The sequence below is a fragment of the Lygodium microphyllum genome, chromosome 29 (genome assembly GCF_053477565.2).
Source record: "Lygodium microphyllum isolate KBCC chromosome 29, Lygodium_microphyllum_v1.1.10, whole genome shotgun sequence".
Classification (NCBI taxonomy): domain Eukaryota; kingdom Viridiplantae; phylum Streptophyta; class Polypodiopsida; order Schizaeales; family Lygodiaceae; genus Lygodium; species Lygodium microphyllum.
Window position 1 is genome coordinate 20,673,191 of NC_141163.1, and position 25,438 is coordinate 20,698,628.

At 47.3% G+C, this 25,438-nt stretch overlaps 1 protein-coding gene and 1 pseudogene across 3 annotated transcripts in view; one reads left to right on the forward strand and one right to left on the reverse strand.

Moving 5' to 3' along the window:
- The window catches only part of LOC148010436 (2-oxoglutarate (2OG) and Fe(II)-dependent oxygenase superfamily protein), a 144,634-nt gene that overhangs the window by 49,229 nt on the left and 69,967 nt on the right, over positions 1-25,438 (forward strand). For all 3 annotated transcript variants that reach the window (XM_087671024.1, XM_087671022.1, XM_087671023.1), the window contains exon 3: positions 21,845-22,001. In XM_087671024.1, the coding sequence (XP_087527150.1) occupies positions 21,845-22,001 (157 nt within the window). The remainder of the gene's footprint in view (positions 1-21,844; positions 22,002-25,438) is intronic.
- Positions 15,306-17,092, reverse strand: LOC148010438 (uncharacterized; annotated as a pseudogene).

Genomic DNA, 25,438 nt, shown 5'->3' on the forward strand with positions numbered 1-25,438 from the left:
CTTGTAGACTCCATTCTTCTCATAACTTGAAGAAAGAACTTGTCTCGATCCTTGATTAAGAAACTTAAAAGAATCCACATCAAATTCAACCAAAAGGCCGAGGGCACAAGTCTTGTGCATTGAAAGAAGATGGTACCCCAAAGTCGGCACATAAAGCACGTCGGAGGTATGATCACCACCACATCCATCTAGAATAAGATGCATGTTTCCCCGTCCCTATTTTGGAATAGACGAACTATCATCAATGAGAATCTGACCATGGAAAGGCTGCAAATGAGCAATAATTACTGAAGGAGTCATGTGCTGGGAGGCACCACTGTCAACAATCCACTCCCGAGTGTATGGGGAACCGTCAACCTAGCATCAGAAGCCGTCAAGGTGGAATCCTCAACCACCTCCAAATGGAGGAAAGCAGCTGATGAGGGAGCAGCCATCGGTTCGGAATCCTTTAAAGATTTCACATTCTTCTCCTTCTCCTTCTTCTCCTTGTCGGGGCAATCCTTCTTCCAGTGACCTGTTTTGCCACAAATGTGACAAGTAGACTCCTTGTCTTTGTCCTTCTTAGATTTGTCCTCCTTTTGGTCCTTCCCTTTCTTTTGAGAGGATTGACCAACCAAGGCCTTAGATTTTGAAGCATTGGTTCCTTTTAGTCGGTCCTCTTGGTCCAAGACCATAGAAACCAACTCTTCCCACCGAAGAGTCTCAGACCACCCTGAAGCAATCAAGGCAGAATAAAAACCACTGAGGTGGTAACTGTGAAAGAAGAGTTATCGCCATGTCTTTAGAAGTGATCACATTCCCTGCATTTTGAACCTGCATCTAAAGCTGCCTCAACTTGTTGATATGCTCCCGCATAGAAGATGACTTGTTGACACTCATGTTCCACATCTGCACTTCCAAAGAAACTCGCTTCATGACGGTCATTCGATTGTACATTTGATCCAACTCTAGCCATATCTCTCGGGCTATTGTCAAATGCTCAATATGAGAGATAACAACTGTAGTACATGAGAGAAATAAAAGTGAGTGAATGCGAGCATTGAGTTTGTCTCAATGTGCCTGAGCCTTTGCCAACTCCACCTTATCACTAGAAGAGAGTCTGGAGTCTGGACTCGTCTGGTGAAGAAGGATGATGAATAGCCTCCATAATAAGCTCCGTTAAATCATAGGACTCCAGAATGGCAAGCATCATAACTTGCCAGATGAAGTAATTCTCACCATCGAGCTTTTGATCATATGGAAGAGTCAGTAAAACAGGGAACTTCCAGTCTATAATCGCTTGAAACTCTTTCTCGGCCTTAGAAGACATCTTCATCTACAATGCTTGCACTAAACACAAGGAACAGCCCTCTCTGACTGTGAAAATACAGCCTGCTAGGGCTATGGTTCACTCATCCTGCTCCTCCTTCACCCACCAGAGGCGATGAAAAGGTAAAATCTGCACTTGAAGGCCAAAAACTGAGCCTTCCTCCTCTTGGAACAGCAGCAAACGACAGTAACTTCATCAATTTTGACCCTTTCCCGCACGCCCATGCTTGCTTCAGGCTTGTTCTGATGCGCAGCCATCCCGTTTGCCCTCAAACGCTGGAAACACAGCCTTGTGTCGTGCTGAAATCTCCTCTTCACATGGGTCCACCCTAGGGCAGTCCTTCAGTGCTCTAATACCATGTTAGAGTGAAGCAATGCGGAAGCGAATGACCAAGACAAAGAGTGAAGAGAGAGAGAGAGAGAGAGAGAGAGAGAGAGAGAGAGAGAGAGAGAGAGAGAGAGAGAGAGAGAAAGAGACTGTGGAACGAAGAAAATCTGCAGTGAAGAATGCTGTATAAGGATGCCGAATTATACACGGGCACAACGAGAATATCTGCGTTTGTCTCCACCTCGAAGATCTTGAGTCTTGAGGGCAGTCTCCATGGTCTGCAACTTGAAATCTGTGGGACAGAACTAATTGAGAGTGTTGGAGACGGCCTGTAATAGGCTGAAAATAATGGCCAAAAGAATGCAGGTCGGCTGCAGTTAATGCAACGGACTGCTGCAGTCGACTGTAGGCCATGTGGCACCTGGCCGATTGCCCGCCACGTGGCGCTTGCCTGTCTGGGAGATGACTCGCTAACAGGTCTATGGTTTGGATGGTCTTGAGTTGCAACAGCTAGCCATCCATATTTTGAGTTAGTCAGTTAGCTCCTCTTGTTTGGAGCAATTATGGAGTACATATACTTAGATTGCTTCTAAGAAGAGGAACCGTCTTGGTGTCGAGAGGGCAAATGATTTGGTATTTGCTAGTGCTAATTTAAGGATGTTATGTGATAGTATGATAGCAAAGTCCAATCCATTCACAAAGTGGGAGATGCAGCAAGAAGAGGAGGCACATGCTGATGTTGAGGGAGATGCAACAGTTCATGGTATACATGATCGTGAGGCTGACACTTCAAGAGCAGTTGGAGAATCCTAAGATCATGATGATCTTTGATTTAGTTTGCTTATCATTACACATGTATATGATCTTAATGACCAGTAAAAGTTTCCCATCTGAGGTGAAATCTAAAAGGAGTCAAGTAGCATATCCGATTCGCTCAGCACCGTCACGTCGTAAGGTTTCTACCCCCTGCTTCGTCTGATCGTGCCAGCCCCCAGTCTTGATCGCGCATCTCGCTCCGCTTGATCGCGCCCCCCATATCGTGGGTCGTTTTTCTCTCCCTCATGTTTCCACCCCGCCTGACCGTTTTGACCTTTCGCCTGGACGTTTGTCCCCCGCCTGTCTGCCCACACGACTGTCCCCTCCCGCGTCCGCCTGGCCTTCCATTCCGCCTAGGCGCTTCCCCCCGCTTGTTCACCCAGGCGTGATTGCCCCCCTCTGCCTCGACATTTCGCTGCCCGCTTGGCCATTCCCCCGCCGCCTGTCCGCCTAGGCGAGACTTCCTCCCCCCCCGGCCCAAGCGAGACTTCCCGCCCCGCCCAGACAGTTCGCTTTCCCCCCCCCCCCCCCACTAGTTACCCTCTGCTCAAGATCCCCCCCGGTGCGCTTTCCCCGTCCGCAACCTCGGACCTGTCCGCGGTGTATAAAAAACAACAGTGTTTACCTCCCCCCTCCCGGTCATTGATTCCCCCCACCCTCCAGTTGCTCCCTCTATCTGCAGCAACTCCCCCCCTTAGATAGCACTGTGACGTGATTGGTAGTTCTCTTAGAAGGGACGCGCAATGGAAACTTCTGGTTAGACGCCGGCGCACTTAGCGAGTGCCCCCCAGTCAAACACCTTGCGCATAGTTCTCTTTGAGGAGCGGCTCTTAGCCGTCCGAGCTAAGGAGCTGGAGCTAATGGAAACAACGATTTATAGTCAAGTAGTAGGGCATTTCCCAGCTAGGGCCCAGCTTCGGGACTGGCTTCACTCCACGCTGCACATCGGCACAACGTAGATCGTGGAGGTGGTCCGATTGGGCCAAGGGATCTTTATGGTCCGGCTCAGCTTGGCGAACGCGGCTCGTGAGTTACTCGCTAGTTCACCATATGCGTCCACAAAGGAGGTCATATACATGGTCCTCTAGTACAGTGGCTTTACTGTGGAGGTGTTTGCACTCCACAACAAGTTTCTTCTACACCCGGTCACCCTTCTTTTCCTTGGCCTGGCGATTGAGTATCGCCAGTTGGTAGAAGACTTTGGATGGCTCTTTGGCATTGTCCTTCCCTCATCTTCTGTGGATGCAGTGACAACAGTAGGAGTCCCAAAGGTACAATTGGTAGTGAAAGAGATCAAGAATATCCCACAGTTCCTAGACATTGAGGCAGGTGGATACTCCTTTAGGCAGTAGGCCATTGTGACTGGGCAACCAGGGCAGTGCCTGCGCAGCCACGACTTTGGGAATCAGGCAGCAGTTGGTACGCGTTTTGGAGCCAAGGCGGCTCCGTTGACAGGCTCGCAGGTGGATCTGACCGCTTCACACGGGTCCAGAGACGATAGAGAGGGAGACGGCAGAGGGGGGACGCAGCCAACTCCTTAGACCCAGCCTCGCCAGCAGGGTGCAGGTGGGTAAGCGACGCCCCCTCGGCAGAGCACTTGACAATCCCTCCTGTCCGTCCCACCCGGTAGGACCGCAGCCCGCCACATCCTCCACCCGCGCTATAGATGGCCTCTCCTGAGTTCCCATAGTCCCCTCACCCAGCAGGCGCCCCCCCCCCCCCCCCCCCCCACTACATACACACACACACCCGCCATGCATCTCCGTCCATCCTACCATCTCTCAATCCTTTTCCCCCCCCACCAACCCTCCTGATCCGCACCCGGTTTAGGTGATCCCCCCTAGACTCCCCCTCTCCTGCCTTCCACAAGAGGTGATGAGCCACACACCTACCTCCTTCGCGCACGAGCAATCTTCCCCCTTCCACACAACCACCAGTTCATCCGCCCTTGCCACTCGCCACGCCTTCCCGAGACAAGCAGAACTGTTGCCACAGGAGTTCTTCCGCAGTGGTACATGGTCCTACCTGAGAGTTGCGGAGCGCGGAGAGTTCCCACTACCTCTAGAGGTGGGGATCTTCGTGGTTCGTAAGTCAAGGAGGGGCAAGATCCATCTAGTAGCACCACCAGATGGACCAAACTACGCCTTTTTTCTTTAGCTCTCTTACTCAGGGGAATGGACGACTACACAGATTGAGGAGTTGAAGAGTCAGGTGGCGGATCACATCTCCCAGTGGATGGGAGATGAAGGACTAGCACTGTTTGCATGACAGTGGCTTGGTTGCATGATGAACATTAATTGGTGGGCTCGTGTCGAGGTCCCAAACTTGAGCATTATCTTTCGAGCCCCTTCACAGTGGAGCTCCGAGGGACGTGATCGAGTGGCCCCTGGCAGAGGCGGCCCGTTTCTACGAGTGTACAGAGTCGTGACTCTCAGCATGGCTGATAGATACATTGATAGTACCACTTGGAGTATCTATCACCCCTATGGTCTGGCCGAGGGCCACCATGGGGGCTTGGAGTTCATCGTCCAGACCGGCGGCAAAGCGCAGTTGCATGCCTCAAAGTTTCTCCTCCTCATCAGTAGCATCCACACCGAACAGATGCCTGTTCGGTCAGTCACAGGTTTCCCCATGAGCTTACACCTTGCATCCTGGAATGTGAATAGTCTCCACTACAGCGGGGCACGTGGTTCCAGGAAGTTGATTGTTCGGCAGGAGTTGCAGCTTGCCCCTGCCGCACGGATCGACATCCTACTTCTACACGAGCACAAGCTCACCCCCACCCAGGCCCAGCGGGTTAAGAAGGTACATCCGGGCAGCTCGCACACTTACTGGGAGCACGCCATAGATGCCCACGGCAGAAATGGAGGCGTATGCACCTCCATTAGCCCAAGTCTCACTGCCTGTGTACGAGATCACAGGACGATAGTGGCAGGAAGGGTTCTATGGATCAGATTGGATATTGGGGACTCGTGCATTGGAGTCCTCAATGTCTATGCCCCTATGGAGGTTAGGGCACGCAGCAGGTTTTGGGTGGAGATCGCAGATGGACTCCTGGATCGTTGGAGGAGATTTCAACAACCTGGAGGCTTTGGAGGACCAGTAGGGCAGAGGCAGAAACTACCAGGGCATGGCTAGGGAGGAGTAGGAGGCATGGAAGGTCTTTTTGCTTACAGTTGGAGCACGTGATTCTTGGAGAGACCTTGCCTTCCACAAGAGGGAGAAGTCGTTGGATTTCTCTTGGGGATACAGGCGGCTAGGTAGAGTCCTGCTGGAGTGGTTGGACATGTTTTACGTGGGAGAGTGGGGAGGCTCTCATGGAGGCCAGATTGAGTAGTTGGTAGGCATGACGTTGTCCCATCATTGCCCGGTTCTCCTGACACTTGATTCCCCAGCATCCGCCCTGGACACACGATCCTGTTGGATCCCTGACTTGATCTATAGGAGGGAGGAGGTGACGAGACAGATAGAGCAGATTTGGACCAGAGAACGGGAAAGGAGGGACCGGATAGTAGAGGAGGTTGTAGAGATCCTAGCCGAGTCGAGCAGAATTTGCCAAGAGGCAGCCATATAGGCCAGGCAGCAGTGTTGGAAGGAGGAGAGAGCACTCTGGCGGGACCTTGCAGCCGTGCAGAGATTATTTCAGGAGGCACCAAGGGATCCCACCCTCCACAAACAGGAGGTGCGCGTGTGAGTAGCCTTGCTGGCCTAGAGGACAGGCCCTCGGAGTTCTCTTTCCGAACCTCAGCAGCCTTCTGCGCGTGGAAGGGGGACACGATGTGCAAGGAGTTCTTCCAGGTGCACCAGTCTCGCACCGCAGGAGAGCAGATACGCAGCCTTCGGGATCAGTATGGGATTCTGTTCTAGCCCATACGAGGTTATGGAGATTGCCACCGACTATTACACACGTCTTTTCCAAGAGGAGACCGCTTCAGCTAGAGGAGAGAGATGTAGATAGCAGGTATGGGATCACATCCCGTCCCTCATCATAGAGATGGGACGCTCCCTCCTAGCTCCCTTCACAGAGAAGGAACTAGAGCAAGCTTTCCATACACAGGATGGGCAGAAATGCCCGGGGGAGGATGGCCTCTCTAAGGCCTTCTTCACTACCTACTGGGAAGTGGTGAAGGACCCCCTACTGATGGCCTTCCAAGAGATTTTCACTTCAGGATAGATGCCAGGGAGTCTCTCGGCTGGCCTTATTAGTCTTCTCTCCAAAGGGGGAGACTGGTTGGAGCTTTCCTAGTGGAGACCGATCACCTTATTGTCAGCGGCCTGTAAAGCGCTGGCAAAGATGATTGGTAGGCGACTACGCTCCATTCTTCTAGATATCATCCATGACACACAGTCAGGCTTTGTCCTGGATAGGAGTATCCTAGACAATGTATTTACCTTCTTTGAGGCGAAAGAGTGGGCTTAGCACAGTGGGCAGAGATTGGCTGTACTACTCTCGGATTTCGAGAAAGCTTATGACAGGGTGGATTGGAATTTCCTAGAGGGCACCATGGTGAGGTTGGGATTCCCCTAGGCTTGGATTTGTGGGGTCTCCGCCCTGTACAGATTGGCCACTAGCGGGGTTCTCATAGGCGGAAGGCGAGGGAGGAGTTTCGGTTGGAGAGATTGGTTCAACAGGGCTGCCTCCTGGCCCCATGCATGTCTCACTTTCTTAGGTCATGTGTAAGCGGATTATGCGGTCTCCAACTTCGAGTGAGAGAGGAGACTGAGTTGTTAGACTCAGAGTACGCAGATGACACAGTCCTCTATATAGAGGACGATGAGTTGATTCTAGAGAGAGTGAGATTGGCTCTTGACGTGTTCTGTTCTCCAGCGGGAGTGAAAATCAACTGGCGAAAGTCGGTTGGTTTCCTCATAGACCTGGACTCTAGCACGGAGTGGGGCGTCCACCTAGGATTTAGATGGGTGAGCAGAGGGCAGACCGTCCTGGTACCTAGGGTTCCAGGTGGGACTCGACATCACTCCTACCCAACAGTTTCTTCATGTCCTTGATTCTATTTGGAGGAAACTAACCTACTGGAGCACGGTTCGCCTCTCACTAGCCGGACGAGCCTTGGTGGTTAACTAGGTCCTCCTAGTGACTGCCTCGTACATCACCTCGTGTTGGTGCTTCTCCTCATCATGCATAGTGCAGCTTCGCCGCCTAGTGAGGAATTTTCTTTGGTCAGGGTCTGATGGTTCCAGGGATTCTAGGGCCAAGGTAACGTGGGCGACCATCATACGACATAGGTCAGAGGGAGGGCTTGGGATCATAGACCCAAAGTATCAGAGTATGGCCCTCTTGGGCAAGCTAGTTGTCCGCGGTCTCACACTAGGCGGACAGACCTGGAAGGTCTTATTGCAGGAGGGCTTTCAGGACTGTAGACCGAGGCTTGGCGGTGAGTGGAGGCCGTGCCTGAGATGGATCTTCACACCCCCCCCCCCCCCCCCCCCCCCCCCCCCCCCTAGATTACCTTTCCTTCGCAGCTTACTCCGCGTGTGGCAGGGCTTCCGTAAGGCCCTAATCGAGAGCCCCCTAGGCGGCCAAGAGGAAATAGACCGTCAGCCGGTGATCTCGAATCCCCAAGTCAAAGATCGGGAAGGGGCAGAGAAGGTGAGCGGCCCCATATCTATTGGGCTGGGTGGGAGGTTGGCCCGGCTCGAACCATCAGGACGTGGCGGGAGATGTACAGGATGGTGGACGAGGTGTTACAGCGAGTATTAGGCTGCCAGAGAGCAGTGGAGTTAAGGAGAAGGGAGATAGAGGCAGCAATACCTCCGGAGTGGCTTGCTCCCTCGATACGAGAGCCGATAGAGCCCGGGGAGGTATGGGCAGCTAGGTTTTCACCAGCAGGCATCCCATTTCAGGTGGTAGGTAGAGTGGGTGACACCCCGCAGGGGATTTTCTTCATCGTTTAGGAGGGGGGACGTTTGGCCCTTGACACAGGGCAGCAGGATGAGGGGATTTCCGCCCTTTTGTGGAGGAGGATTCAGGTGATGGGCCTTTAGGGGATGACATGGCGACTAGACCCTTATGTTTTCTAGAAGGAGCTCAGGGAGTGGCGCCTTTGGATTTGGGAGGACAGACCACTTGATGAGCTGGAGTGGGATCTAGGAGAGTGGCTATGGCCGGCATTTGCGGTCGCCAAGAAGCCACCGAGGTTCCTAGAGTACACTGCCAGGATTGACAGATATACTGATGCAGGAGGATATGGACTGGGCACCATCACATAGCAGGCAGTGGGTGGAGCATAGCATCATGGAGCCCTTCTGACGGACCTTCTGGCGCCGCGTATGGGATAGCTGGAGGCCGAGGAGGGTGTCGTATTTCTTATGGCTGGTGGCACATGGAGGCTTGGCAGTGGGAAGTTGGCTTGCCCAGATGCAGGAGCGAGGTTGTAAGCGCTGCACACAACAGCCTCTGGAAACCCCAAAGCACTGCCTTTGGTCATGTGAGGAGGCGCAGCTCGTGTGGAGAGGAGCATGCCACATCCTTCGCCGTATAGCACCCAGCCTTGGGTATATCTCATGGGGAGCTTTCTATTGGTAGGTAGTCAACCAGGGCCGTCACCTTTTGTATGATGCCGGTATGCAGGACATGATATTCATTATCGAGGAAGGGTCGTGCGCAATGGTCGGTTTGGAGGCTCTACCCATCCGTCAGGTACTGGAGCTGACAACAGATCGCTCCGAGGTATGGGAGATCATAGGGAGTCTTATTGGATGGCATATCTGGAAGGTGCGGTGTCAGGAAGCTTTCAGCGGAGAGAGACTTTTAGCACATGCGACCTTAGTAGAGCTCTGGACCTAGCTTTGGACCTCCATCATCCACTCCCTCCGCGGCCGATGGGATCAGGTGCAGGGTGAGTCCAGGGTTCGTCAGGAGCTCCAAGGTCACTTCATGCGCACTTGGGGCGGCCAGGGTTTGTTCTTCGTGATGCAGGCAGGTAGCCCCATTTGGCGATACACCCCCCCCCCCCCCCCCCCCCCCCCCCCCCCCCAAAAAAAAGTCTTCTAGCTCCCATCCCCCCCAGACCGCCTTGAGAGGCTTGTATACATGATGTATTGGTGACTTTGTATTAGCTTGAGCTAGTCTGTTGAGCATGAGCACTCTGTTGTAATCAGTGTTTTTGAGTAATATAATCAGCCACATTTTACTTGCAAAAAAAAAAACACGTATATGATCTTGATGACAGTTGGCTTGTTGTGCCATGCCGGCATTGTATTTCTACTTCTTGTAATGTAGTTGCCCTTTGGGCTATTTTTCGCATGTCACATTTTGTATTAATCTACAGATTAGACTTCATATTTGTAGTCTTTTAAAGTTTTTTGGCATATTCCAGGTTCATTAAGCTTAGTTCATTGGTCATTATTTTTTGGCATATGTTTTATGTTTTTTATAATTGACTAGCTTGACTCTTGAACCTTGAAAGTTGTAATTCAATTTATTGTAACTAGTTTTAGAATGATGCATGATATCTTTAAAGTTAAAATGATTTATCCTTGTGGATTTTATACCTTGGCTTTAACACTCCACATGAATTATGAGTGAAATATTAAAAATTTTGGATAAATTTTAAATGTTTAATGTCATTCCCGTTTCTAGGTCCCCATTCCCTAGGTTTGGCGTCCCTGTCATTGTCCCCGTACGCATTTCCCGTTTCATGTTTCTATGACGTATGAGTGCAGTTTTGCTGAAATTGCACTTCCAGTCTGCTTTGCAAAAGAAGGGTGTGCCTTTTAGGTAGAATGCAGATTATCGATTCGAATAAACATTTTGAGGTTCATATGGATGTGAGTGATTATGCTTTAGGTGATGTTCTTTATTAGGACGATTGACCTATTGCATTCTAGCTCACCAATGCCCAAACGCACTACACCACCCAAGGGAGGGAACTATTGGCGGCCATCCATGCGCTTAAAATATGGTATCATTATTTGCACGATGCTCAGTTTATTCTTTGGACTAAGCACTATTTCATAAAATACCTTCATGATCAACCTGATCTCAGTGGCCGTAAGGTGAGATGAGCAGAGCTGATGTAGATATTTGACTTTGAGATTCGAGGTATTGTTGCCCTTTTCAAATTACCAAAAAGATAAATAGCGGATCTATGAGTTGTATTTACCTTCGGAAAACCGAGTTCACCTTGTGTTTTACGTTAGTAGTTTAAAAGCATGATTGGGAGAAGATGAATTGATTGTTCTGACTGAGGAAGTGCCACGGCTCAAGGACTTTGCTTGATATATTCCACTTAAACCCGAATTGGTTCTTGACCTTAGGACGAAATAATCCCACCAGATTGTCGATCCTATATATTTGATCAAGTGGGAAAACCGCCCGAAGACAGAGGCTACTTGGAAGTCAAGACTCGGTATGTTCGTTGAAGAGTTGTTTTAGTTGTTTTTGCCACTTTGTTCTTGAGGATATTGTTGAGGATTGCAATTATTCATAAGGGGAAAAGTGTTATATACTTGGACATTTGGATGGGTGCTAGTAGCATTGTTCACAGTGGTCATGAAGTGACTTGGTGTAAATGTACTAAGGACACTTTGGGGTTAGGGCAATTGAGTCCTATTTATTGGATCCAAGGTCCTATTGTGCACATTCATTGTGTGATCACCACTCTTGGACTCTTGGTCCCATGTGTTGAATGCATATGGGCAATACCATTTGAAGAAGGGGTCGTATGGTGGGAAGCGCCATTGTTTACAAGCAATCAAGGTGGAGTAGAATGCAGTGAATCTAGGTGCCAGTTGTGACAACAAAGTAATTGCCATGTCCTTGGAGGTAAAGTAATTGCCATGTCTTTGGAGGTAATTGCCTTGCTTGCATTTTGAACGTGCATTTTGTAGTTTCAAAGCTTGTTGACATGCTCATGCATGGATGTGGACTTGCTTGGGTTCAAAGTCCGCATCTACACCTCTAAAGAAACTCTCTTCATTATAGTCATTCTGTTACAGAGTTGATCTAATTTCAGCTATATTTTCTGAGAATTGGTCAAATGCTCAATGTGAGTAATTATGGCTAGTGTCTGTGAGATAAATAGGAAAGAATGGATACGGGTATTTAAGTTTTTCCAATGTGCATGTACATTTACTAACTCTGCTTTCTCCAAAGAAGAAAGTTTGGAAAGATCTTGCATTGATGGATGGTCAACGCATAGTTGTTAGGTACGATACGGTACGCTATGATAAAATACGGTATTAATTGGTACCTTATGATTTTTTAAGGTACGGTACGATATTAGTACGAAAAAAAATTAAAATGATTTTTTAAATAACAAAAATCATAAATCATAAATCATTAAATGATAGATCATAGAATACATGTTTAAAGTGGAAATAGCCATTTCATTACAGAATAAGATGAATACATGAGGGTGACCGTCGTGGTCGGCAGTCGCATGGGCTAGCCGCTATGCAAAACATGCGATACAACTACAGTCTAGTGTATTTGATACAAAAAAAAGGGAGACCTATGTCATATGAATCTATGATGAGGCATTACTATCATCATCATCATCATTATCAGAACCATCTAAGTTTTCATCCAGAGAGTTTAAAGATGACTCCTCGGCATCTGATGATGAGATACACTCATACTCATCCTCATTGATGAGGTTACCATCATCATCAAATGATGACTCCCTAGGTGGGGGCTGTGTAGGCAAGGGGGGGATGTCATCATGAGACACAGGATGTGAGCTACTAGAGCCCTGCCTTACATATGTCAGCAAGCTACTTGAACCACCCCTTCTCGATGATGGAGGGCGTCGAATGACCATCCGCTGCTACCACCTACTTAAACTCCTCGCCCATGAGCACGCTGATTGCGAGTGTCATGAGTATCTGTTGCTATAAGCTCTCTATAGAGCTCTGCGAAAATCATCTCCTTCTCCTCGTCCACCTCCTTATGTATACTCGGAAGAGTGCTGCCCATCAACTTGAATGTATCAACATTCAGCTACACAATGCAGTGATGCACATAAGATTGATAATTGTAAATGCTAAAGTCTAAATTGTTAAGTATAAAGTTTAAACTTCAAAGTTCAAAGTTTAAAAGTTAAAACAACAAATTTTAAATGTTATGGTCAAGTGTTTAAATTTTACCTGCTTCTGACTATCCATGCTCATCATAGCCCTCATCATGTGTAAGTTAGTGCGGCAATAGACTAGCTACTCTAACTGTTGTGTGCTAAGCCGATTACAAATCTTTGTGTGAATGAGAGAATAGGCACTCCAGTTTCTCTCACATGCATCCGAAGAGCAATCCTAGGCAAGGACCCTCATGGCTAAGGGTTGAAGGGTCTCTAGTGCATATCCAAAGTTTTGCCACCAAAATAAAGGCTTCACAAGTGACTCTCTCCTCCAACAAGTAGGAGAAGCAAAAGCCACATGCCCTCTATGACCTGCATAGCATCCTAGTCCTCTAGCACTACATTGTGGTCATCCATAGGGACCACACGAGTCAAATAAACAAGCTGGTCTGAACGAAACTCTCTATCATCCATGACCGCCGGTGACTTGTAGGCCAGATGTACCAATGCGGCAAAACCATGGATAGGGTTATGCATCCACGCCCATTTCCTCTCTGCTATCTCTAAAACATGTGCACGCTGTGTCTCTGTGATCACTGTACAAGCACATGCCTCCGCCAATGCCGCTCTAAAGAAGTGAACGAGAAGGCCCATGGTGGACCCCTCGCAATCACTCATACGTAACACCCTATAAAAGGGAGTCACACAATGACAATAGCACGGACTTTTTGCCAAAACTGCTCATTAAGGCACAAGCGCTGCATGGCTTTGGCCTCCTCTGTGTCATACTTATTCCACTCATTCCATAGAGTGGACACCACTGTCTGGTGCAAGGCGGACCGCACCTTATACAGGCTTTCTAGCAATAACCACATGTAAGCAAAGCGAGTTGAAGAAGGCTTCTTCAACTCCAATATGCTATGCTCACGATACATCGCAAGCACCTTTACCTTTACCGTGAAGAATGCGACAATTGATGTAGCTTTGCGGACCATCCTCTTCACCCACTTGAGCTTCCCAATGTCCTCCATGAGAAAGTCCAAACAATGACTTGCACATGGAGTCCACACAATCGTAGGGAACTTGGCCTCAAGCAAACAGCCCATGTGCCGACAATTCAATGCATTGTCTGTAACAACTTGCACCATAGGGGCCCACCTACAACCACAATTTACAAATTAAAGAAAGTGAAACAAATTTAAATTGCAAATTGCAATGCATATCTCAATGATGGCTTGTCGAATGTGGTGGTAGATGAATGCGCCCATCGTTTTTCTCCCTCTCTTGCCGGTATCTACGGCCCGCAAAAGTAAGTGCCGAGTGGACGTGAGGCGAGTATGTTGATGATGCCGTGTTTTTACGATCACTCCATTCGTCGGTGAGAATGGAGCAACCATATTTTACCCATGCGGCCCGAATAGGATCAGGGGCTCTATCAATCGTCTCCTTCTCTTCATCAATCTTTCTTGTCCTCATGTCGTTGTATGTGACACCGGTCCATCCTTCACATGGACCCACATTGGCAATGGCTTTTACCATCTTCTTCCATTGCTCTTGCTTTAGGACATTGAATGCAAGATTGCACTCAATCACCGTGCGTGCAATTTCAATGTCTGCAAGTCGTTGCCTTTCTCTAAGAAAGGCAACTGATCCACGCACATGATTGGGAGCTTGAGAGAGGGACGATTGTCTCTCTAGCACTGCATGAGCCTCCACTCTTTACCTTTTACCGGAGCCGGATGTGGATGTGGAGCCCCCACCACCAATGGTAGAGGCCTCTCCCACATCGGTTGAAGATATGCCCACATTGGATGCTTCCTTGTTAGTAGGCATAGGAGTTGGTGCCGATAAGCCACTTCCTCCTCCTCCTGTGGATCCCCCTCTCATCTTGGTGAGAATCTCCTCCGCAATGTTTTGAGGGATCTCCTTGCATGGAGCACGAATTTGTACAGATACGTACCGTACGGTACCGTATGAACTTGTTCGTATGATGTACGAAGGCAACTATGGGTCAATGGCCTTGGTCACAAGCTCCTCCAAAAATCATAAGACTCCAAGATCGCAAGCATCATCACTTGCCAAATGTAGTAGCTCTCTCCATCTAGCTTTTGATCTTGAGGATCTTACGCTTCATAATCACGTGGAAGTCCACGTCAATGTTTTAACACAAGGTGGCCTGAATAACCTGCACAACACAATTGGTAGCCCCCTCTAATTCCGAAAAGCAGCTTGTTAGGCCTTCCTCCACTCCTCTTGGAACACGTCTTAACTGGCCGAGTCAATCAAACATCAAAATCTGCTGCAAAAGGCTTAAAATACAGTATTTTCTCCTTCTTTGATAGCGAATCCTGCATAAAAACAGCAAATTCACTTCCTTTTCTACACGTCTCTACTTGCTTCAGCCTTATGTTCATGCTCAACCCTCTTGCTCCCCTTGGAATGCTGAAAATGCAGCCTTGGTGGTGCATACTTTTCAGATCTATGAATGATTGCTCAGCCCTTCAATGTTGCTTTGATACCATGTCAGAGTGCACCGAATATGGAAGTATATGACTAAATTGAAAGAAAAAAGTGAAGTTGGAGAGAGAGAGAGAGAGAGAGAGAGAGAGAGAGAGAGAGAGAGATGAAATGATATATTAACGTGTACAAAAGGCCAAAATGACCTATGAGACCATGAGTTACAATCATGTGTATGATGGTACAACTGTCTGGGCAAAATATGTATGTAGCACAAAGCAAAATAAGAAAGGAAACTAACTATAACTATGTGTAAAACATAGTGCTCTATCTAGTAACAATGAGCTCCAAATGGTACAGTCTCATGTGGGTATGGAGGACCTAGCTCTAGCCCGAGAAATAATCCCCTGTATCCACCTATGAAGGTGTCGTCGATGTCTATGCTGAGGCCTAGGACGTCTGGATCAGCTAAGCTGAGCGGCTCGATCAATCAGTACTCCTTGTTTGTGTGTGGACTGTGGCGGTGAGAGAGGCTCTCGTGTGGACTGTGGCTGTAACTGTATTGAAGTCTTCTGAGTCTCCTTTGCAAAGAAGTCTGTGAGCTGTCTCTGTGAAGGGCCTCGATGTCCTGGGATAGCTATACTCCTGAGGTGCATGTCACTAAGCCGTCGTATCTCAAGAAGAAAGAGGCCAGGGCATTGCTGATTGGTAAAATCCATGACTCTAGATAGTGGTCTAAATCCCTCTCTAAAGAGACAGTGGAAACGACCACGGACCTCATAATATGCTGGGCAATGGCAAGTATAATGCTCCTCTGTCTTTGGCTCTAATTGGCATATCTGGCATATGCGCTCCTTTGGTGGGATGGATCTATATCTGCCAGTCTCAATCTCTTGTTGATGTGAGGAGGTGCGCAACTGGCCAATAGTACATCTGATCCCATGGGAAAGGTGGGTGTCCATGTATCTCGGGCGAACAATAAATCCATCATCTGTAGTATGAAGGAAATGCACACGGTAGAAATCCTTCTTTGTCCCTAGTTCCTGCCCTGGCATCAACCATGTCCGCTTGATATCCAACTGGGTAAGATCCATCCTGATGATCTTGCGGATCTCTAACTTGCTCAGATCAAGAGATGGCACATCAAGGGAGTACTGAAAGGGGGGTAACTTGTCCATGCTAAAGCCATGCAGCTCAAACCAAGCCGACATCTGTGCATACCAACATGAAGTATCACCCTCTCTGGCAAGCTGCATGGAGGACTCAAGGGCCAACCGTGCATATCTGTGTTTGGGTAAGTCCCATAGGCTATGTATGTATGCGACCGATCGGGTGAGGGCCTCTACCACAATCGGTGTAGTTGCTAGCTCGGCTCTGATGATCTCATGTGGCACTGAGGCCTTACGTATGATCATCCTGGATATCATGGACACTAGGGGTTTCTCCATCGACCTCCATCCGTCATAAGTGCGCCCTGATCTGCTATGGTGGTCAAGACTAGGTCCCCATATCTGTACTCCATAAAGTAGTGTGGATGTGACCAGTGTATCGAAGAGCCATAGCTTGGTACGGGGTTCTTGGAATTGCATCTGTGAGCACATCCTCTCCAAAAACCACCTAGTGCTGTGTATTCGCGAGTTAGTCTAGTGTCTGTTGCCTCTCGCATAGAAAAGGTGGGCCCTGTGAATAAGACTCCTAGGTATGTATAAGAATCCACATACTCGAGCTCCTCGGATCCATATGTGAATTTAGGTGCTGATCTCCTGACCCACTATGGTGTAGTATTAGATACCATCACCTTGGTTTTACCAAGGTTCACTGAAAGCCCATTGTCCAAAGTATAGGAGTGTAGTGCATCCAAGTGTCTCTGTAGACTCTCTGGAGAGTCAGCTATCAATATAATGTCATTTGCATACAGGAGAGGTATGCAAGTGCCAGCTAGTGGAGCTCCTCTATCTCCTTCCTGTGAAATGTAGTCAGCAATCCTATCAATGTACAAGCCAAATAATGTCAGAGAGAGGGGGCATCCCTGCTTCACCCCAATGGTGGAGTAAATAGTTGTCGAAAGGCCCTCAGGTGTCTGGACTCTGCCCACAACTCTCTCATACAGTGCCAAAATACCCCAACTGAGCTCTTTCAGTACTCCCATGGTATGCAATCTATTTAACAGCCTGTCTCTCGGTACTGTGTCAAAGGCTTTGTGGAAGTCCACAAAGCAGCAGTAGGTCCGTCGGCCATGGGCCCTTCTGTCCTCAATGATCGCTCTGAGTGTGAGGATGTGATCCAATGTGGAGACGTCTCTCCTAAAGCCAGCCTGTCCCTGGGCTCTAAGACCCCACATCTCTGCCCACCTGCTTAACTCATGCTCAAGGATGGAAGCATATAACTTAGCCAATGTATGCCCAACCATGATAGTGTGATAGTTACTGGGTAGAGTAGGGTCCCTTGACTTGAGGATAGGCACAATAGTGTTCGTGCTCCAGCTTTTTGGTAGGCCTTCACACATGGCTCTGTTAAACATGTAAGCTAGGAATCCTGCCACCAAATCTCTAGCATGGATCAAGTGCTCGACTACTAATCCATCGTGATCTTGTGCCTTTCCTTTGCTAAGTCTGTCAATGGCCTCTCGGACTCTACTTTCTGTAAAGAAAGTGGTGGTCTTTGGACAAGGCTCAAGTGGGTCAGGAAGAGGTGGTTGACCCTCCACAGTATAAAGACTAGCTGCATACTCCTCCTAGACAGCGGTGGACGTAATAGGTGTGGTCGGGCAATGCTCTCTAAAAGGCCTCCAAGCCTCTCTAGAGCCCTGGCTCAAGAATAACTGATATAGGTCTCGCTCCAGCTAGGCGAAGAATGTTCTCTTCTTCCACTGTGTGAGGGGTCTAAAGAGTATCTGTGCCTGTCTGTGGGTAGTGGACCCCAGTGCTATCTCTCTCTGTAGCCGTGCTCTGGTCTCATGGCACTCATCATCATACCAGTTGTTCCGAGGTGTCACCCCGGTGGAGGCTCTCTGTGTGGGTTGTGAGTGTGGGAAGGCTACACCTGCAGCGATGTGTAGGGCCTCACTGAACTACTGAGTCAGCTCTTGTAATGGAACGTTGGGGTGTGCATCATGTAACAATCCAAGGATCTCCGCCTCATAGGTATCCTTTTTCTCTTTGGAAAAGAGGTATCTCGGGTTCCGGTGAGCTACATGATGGGTCTGCGTGTCAGTGAATTGGAGGTTGATGGTGAATGATAGGTAGGCATGATCCACTGCAACTCCGAGAAGGCGTGGGGATACTGAGAGGTCCTGGATGTGAGATATGAGCATTGGTGGGGCAAGAACATAGTCTACTATGCTGGCACCATGTCGGTGAGGATAACATGTGAACGCGTCGGATAGGGGGTATCTAGCGAGGCCATTAAGAATGGCCAACCTGTGTGGTGTGCCTATCTCCACATGGTATCTCCCATATTCGGTCACTTCCCCCATATCCTAAGATGTCCTCTCTAGCTGTAGCTCTGATAGAGAGAGAGAGATATTAACGTCTTCTGAGGCCAAAATTGGTCTATGAGACAAAACCATGTACAATGTTGGTCGTCACTAGATATCAAAATTTGACATGCCAAAAGGTGGTTAGTGATATATTGTGAGAAGTAGCTAAAGTGATGTACAGAACAAAATAGTGCTTGTATAGGGATACAATGGGAGGATGATGTAGGACATGTCTAGGTGTGTGGCTGAATGATATCCCTGATCTAGTTCCACCTAGTTATTATTGGTGGATAGAGTATATCATACGTCGTGGATGAAATAGTACGAGGGTAGCATCTGGATTGGGTCCTCAACTCTGTCAATTGCTACTCATATCGCCAACGGATCTTCCTCATCTCTCTTTGATGTAGCATCTGTGTCTCCTGTATGTGCAGGTGGCGTACTACTCTAATCTCCTTAGCTCTCTAGATTGTCACCCCTCTCTGTGTGGGTGTTGTGTGTGCGGTCCGTATTTGGAAGAAATCGGTGAGCTGTGTTTGATGTCCTGCTCTCTGTGCAGTGCGAGTTTGTAGTAGTGATGTGTGGAGCCTCTGAATCTCGAGTAGGAAGTGGCCTAGGTGGTACTAGTGTGGGGATTCCATGACCAGTTTGAGGGAGGCTTCTCCTCCAAATAGTAGGGGGTACCTAGCTTGGATTGTGCTATAGGCTCAGTATCTGTAGATGTAGTGCTCGTCGCTCTCCACCACTTCCTTGCATAGCCTGCAAATTTGCTCAGCTTGGGGAATGCGGGGGGGGCCTTGTGGTCTCAATCTCAAGTTGGTGAGAGGATACCTTGATCTGTGGCAAATGGCTACTTGCCTCTCATGTAGTAGGTATATATCTAGGTATGCATGTCTCTCAATGAAGCCATCCATTGTAGTCTGCATGAAGTGGTCTCTGTAGTACATGTTTGGGGGAAGGGGCTGTGTGGATGAAATACACGTATGCTGTACATACAACTGGTAGAGGTCTTGCTGCATGACCACGTTCCTCTCTTTATGGGAGAGGTGTACGAAGGGGGGGTTAGTGTCATACTGAAAAGGGGGAGATGGTCCATGTCAATCCCATATCGTGTACAACTTGTGCATACCATGAAGTCTCATGTCTGCCTTAGGTAGTTGCCTAGAGGCCTCGAAGGCTCTCCTAGACAGTTTATTTGGGTGCATGTCATGTACTTTGTTTATAAACCTAATGGTATGAGAAAGGGCCTCCATCATCAGGGGGGTTGCAAGAAACTCAGCTCTAATAATCCCATGTAGTATTGATGGATTGCTATGGATAATCCTTGAGAGCATGATGATCTGTGGTCTCTCGATTTGTGTCCACAGGTATGTAGGTAAGCCAGGGGTCCAAATAGGTGCATCATACATCATGGCTGGTGTGACTAGTGAGTTAAATAGCCACCTTTGTGTGTGAGGCTCTTGGAAGTGTGCCTAGTGGCACTGCCTCTCCATCAGGGCCAACGCTGCGTATCGTTGTGTGAGTCGGTCTCTCTCGCTGCTTGTGCCATGGTGAATCGTCCCATGGATGTAGTGAAAGTGAACCCTAGGTAGACATATGAGTCCACAACCTCCACCTGCCCAGCTCCTAGGGTGAAAAGTATGAATGCTGAAAACTGAAGGCAGATATGTACAACGGCTGTGTATCTATAACCAGCGGAAGCTCTCTCTCAACTCGTAGAAAAATTGAAGTGACTGTGACCCCAGCCATGCCTGCCATAAATAGGCAAGAGGGAAAATGAAATTCTGATCAGATCAGCCAGTAAAAAACTGGCTGATTGATGCTGAACTGGCCAACTGCATGATAAACAATAAAACAATAAAAAACTGCAGGGAAATAATGCCTGCCACCTGAAACAAACTGTTTGTTGAGTCCAAACTGTCCTACCTGCCTGGAAACTGCCCAAACTGCTGGTGATTGTGAAAAATTGCTGATTGACCTGCTCTTGAAGATGATATGACTGCATAATGTGCCCTAAACAGCCCTGTATATGCATGTGCCCATCTTGGGGATGACCAGATCTCTAACAGTAGGGGTGTTAGAATTTGCCAATTCTAGGCAGTGCCCAATGTATAAGTGTGTGGTATGGACATCTCTAAGTTAGTAAGTTGTGTCACTATCTCTAGAGTCAATTGAACTCTGGTTGAGTTAGGGATAGGTCTAACTTACTTTAGGCCTATGTACTTCATTCATTCATTCCAGTACTTGCAACTTTCAGTCTGGGACTGTTGCCCACTCGTGCGCTTTCTTGTGTTCACTATCTCTCTCTCACCTCCATCTCCAACATGAAGATGATTTGGGAGGCTGTGAAGATATGGCAGGCAGTGTTTAGCAGCAGCAGCAGTGATGTGGCCTCTAGGACAGAAAACATAGTTGTCTACTGTTCTCCTGCAGCAGCAGGACAGGTCCAGATAGCTAACAAGGCATTGCTGAGAGTAGTTGCTCTGCTTGTGCATGCAGGGCAGCAGAAATAGTGTTGGAGCAAACAAGGCATTGTGGGGGGACTGTGAAGATGATGTGACAGGCAGCGTTTGGCAGCAGCCGCACTAGTTCAGCCTCTAGGACAGCAAAACACAACTGTCTACAGTCACAACTGTCTACAGTTGTGTCAGCAGTAGGGCAGGTCCAGACAGCTAACAAGGCATTTGTGAGGAGTAGTCGTGCTGCTGCAACTTGCACGTGGGGCAGCAGCAATAGTGTTGGAGCAATGAGGGACTTTCCAGGGAGCTAATAGGCTTGGCAGCAGGACAGCAGCACCTACCTCTCGTGCAGGCTGGGATGGTGCTGAGGGCTGATGGCAATCGGAGCTGAAGATAATGGCAATGAGAGCTGAAAGAAACATAGTGCTACATTTTGATACAGTTGGGATGAAAACGGCCTTGTCCCTGCTACAGTGTGTGCAGTGATCTCTGTGGTGAAATGCAAAGGACTTTTGGTCTCTTGCATGCATGTCTCACATCCTTCTCAATTCTTACCACAAAGGCAGCTCTTAAAATCCTCAAGATCATAAACACATTCACCACAATTTTAAGTGAATTTCATTCTTTATTGCCAAATTTTGAGTGTTCTTATCCATTCATTTATTTGTTCATTTCCATTTCTTCATTCTAGTGGTGAGCTATTGTTGGTAATCTTTTGGGAGCACCTCAATCTCAACAAAATTCATGTAAGGAGACTCCATGGTTGGGATAAAGGAATTGACATCTTAATTTTGGTTTGTTTGATCTTACGTTCAGATGAATAGGTATTAAGATGAATTTTGGTTTGTTTGATACCTATTCATCTGAACGTAGCCAGTTGGTCATTTTTAGATATATTAGACTGTTGAATCTGTAGCTCATGTGAAATGTGAAACATCAATATGGCATTTTTGGCCTTTTTCAGGACCATCCTGATTATTCTTCATACACAACACCAAAGTTTTTCATGGATGATTGGTTAAATTTCTACTTGGAATATCATGAGCTTCATCCACAGGATGATTTTTCAGCAAAAGATTTGTGTTCCTCAGATTATCGTTTTGTTTACATGGGGCCCAAAGGTGAGTTTGTGCTGCATTTTTAATTAGGTGTCCTCTTTTCTCTTATAGGCTTGTGATATTTTGGAACATTTATTTGTATCTCATCTTACGTTTTATGTGTTCAAACACGGAATGAAAGCAAACATACAACTTGCAGTTGCAAGCTGCGTGTTCTTGAGAATATATTATATGACAGAAAATATGGTTGCAGCTACAGAAGTGCTGGTACAGTTTTGGCTGGGAACAGATGGCAGAGATGATTGCACAGTTCTGCACCATAATAGGTGTGAAAAAGGAATTTATGGTGTCATTCGACTTGACATCTCTGAATTGGCCATCTTACTGCATGGCTGCCCATGCATAGTTCATAAACATAAGGCAATATGTAAGTCGTGCTCATGCTCAAGCAACTAGCAAGGAAGAAGCAGCTGCATCTCGTTTTGGACAAAATCAAGCAATTGCCAATAAAATTCTATCAGTGGTTTAAATTTGATAGATCATACACCTGCGTGATATCAATTGCTACAGGAAGGTGGAATGCAACTTGGAGTATCTGACCACACAATTTAGTAAAAGGCCACAATAAATTAGTGCTTGTCAATAAAAATATCTAATGAGCTCGTGACGGAGACATTATTTATCTTTGGAACTCTCTCTTCTGGCAGGTCCAGGACATTGTGAGTAGTGCTGGACATGAGTAGCTCTGTTGCACAGGTTCTATGAATTAATATTGAAGTAAATGTGTAATTTTGTGCACACATTTAATTAATTCAAGTTAATGAACCTTAATAGAAAGGATTGTTTCATTTATTAAATTTGGGCATGAGTGAGAATGGACTAGGACATGCGAATTTAATAAGGTTAATGGCTGAACAAGTAAAATATAATGATAAACTTGTTTATATAATTGAAATGATGAAAAAAATAGGGAAACCCAAAAAAAGTCTTCACTGGTAAGTGTGTTGATCTATAAGCTAACGCTCGAAGTTGGCAAAGATTCTCTTCATGCTAGCAAAGCTGTCCATAATGCTGGCAATGCTGTTCTATAGGCTGATGGTGCTCTTTTAAGGCAGGCAAAGGCATCTCTAGGCAGGTGATGGCTGCTCCATGTGGGGCGAAAGTCTCATGTGGTTGGGATGATGCTGTTCCAGGCTGGTCCTTGCTGTTTTGGAGCTGCTTGCGTCCTTTTGAATTCGATCTGAGGCAATGCTGTTTTGGAGCTGCTCGTGTGATTTTGAAGTTGATCCGAAATTTCCTACAAGTTTTTGTGATTTTTTCTGTGATCCATGGCATCCCTGAGAGAGCTGTCTTGGGATTTTGTTAGATAAATTATTTGGCAAAATCTGCTATTGAGCAGATGTCTTCTTGTGCTTCAGAGGATACATAGCCTTTTTCTTAAATTTGGTATTCTTCGTCTTGGCTGGTGAGAGGAGTTTGAGAGAGGTACTAGAGCATTATCGATTGGTGAGCTATTGTACTAGATTGGCCCGCTCAGGGTTGAGTTTTGAAAGCCAGCAATAGCTCCACTGCTTGATTTTTCTCCACTGCTTGATTTGTTTTTCTGTTGCTGAGGTTCTATTTATAAGATGAAGTGCTTGCAAGTTAAAAAAACACTACTTTTTGGTTCACTGAAGGCTGGCATCATGGTTTTATTGTTGGGATACCACCAACTTTCTGAAGGGGGCGAGTCTGCAGTTGCTCAGGGTGGATGCACATAAGTCTTAAATTCAGTCAAACAGACAGCATTCAACAGAAATATCTCACAGGGAATGGAGCATGATTTTTTTTGTGAGATCTGTTGGATGAGATATATTTCAGTATGCAGATGATATACAGGAAGGACTAAAGCTTGGTCCTTCAATACACACAGATTAGATGGATGATGTTGCTTCAGAGTCTAGGGAGCCCAGGATGACTGGTGGAGATGATGATGATTTTTTCAAAGCACAACTGCTTAGTGCAATTGACATGTTTACGCAGCTCTCTAGTGCAGTGGATACTTTCATGTAGCTTATGAAGAATCCTAAGTTTGCTGCGTCGTTGGAGTCTTGAAAGTTGGCAAAGGGGAAGCAACATGATACCCTGATCTTTAGATACTAGGGTATGCTGGGAGACAACCCACTGATTTCCAGTCTGTAGTTGGACTGCAGACAGTGGGTACCACACCATGTGTATAGTGCTCCAGGTCAGCAGTCTGCTTTTGTATTGAGTGCTGAGATAAATACACACGGTAATAACTTAGCCAGCATTTTCAGCCTTTTCTCCCAGCATTTCAAGCACATTTCACACATGGCAGCTGGGTGGAATTTTTATCAGCTAGTTGGACATTATTGACATGTGTGTGGCAGGTCAGCCCATTTGGGCAGGTTGGCAGCTGGTTGTCCCTTAGGGCTGCAGGTCAGCCAATTCTATTACCCTGTACCTATATATGTAGGTTGCTCACTATTGTGCCTCTACATCATCATGATCATTGCCCTTCTCTTCTTCATTGTCATCTCCTCATCATTGTTAGCATTCTCCCCTCGCTGCTTGGCAGTCTGGCGCCTTCACTTTGTTCCTCCATCTCTGCTTTGTTCCTTGTGTGCGCATGCATGTGAGCACGAATGTGTGTGTATTGCGCATTCACATGGCATCATTGCCCAGAGAGAATCCTTTCACCTTGTGTTTTCCCCTCATTGCTGCTGTGTTTCACTCCTTTCTGCCCCCTTCTTAGCGTGATCATGTTCATGGATGTGTGGAGGCTTCCTCAGGGGCATGACTAGTGGTTTGCAGTCAAGCAAACTGTCTTCTCAAACACAGCTTTTCTTGCAGATTTGAAAAATCAACATGTCAGACCGCAATGATAGGCAGGATCGTTGGGATTGGGAGGACGGTGAGAATGTGAGGATTGTTGCAAGACCACCAAGATGATGTAGAGGCATTGTCATCTCCTCATCACTGCTAGCATTCTCCTTTCCGTGTTTGGCAGTCCACTCACTTTGTTTCTTCATTCATCTCTGCTTTCTTCCTTCTCTCTGATTGTTTGTGTGTGCGCATGTGCGTGTGCGTGCGTGTACGCACACGTGTTTATTGCTCACTCACATGGCATCGTCACCCAGAGAGAATCCTTCTACCTTCCTGTGTTTTCCCCTCATTACTGCTGCATTTTCACTCCTTTCTGCCCCCTTCTCAACCTGATCATGTTCATGGACACGTGGAGACTATCTCAAGGACACAAATGAGTTTGTAGATGACCTATGCTTGCACTCTAGTAGTTGGGCATAATACTTAGAGAAGCTGCAAGCGATCTTTGAACCACAGGATGGAAGTAAAAATAAGAACAAGAAGAGAGCTAGTTTGCACACACACCAAGAATGAGCTTATCCATTCACTACTTTGGCTTTTGTACACGTCCTTCCCCTCTTGGGCACCCAACCCATTTCCATGACCATCTATCTAGCCTTGGTCCTTTTTTGGAT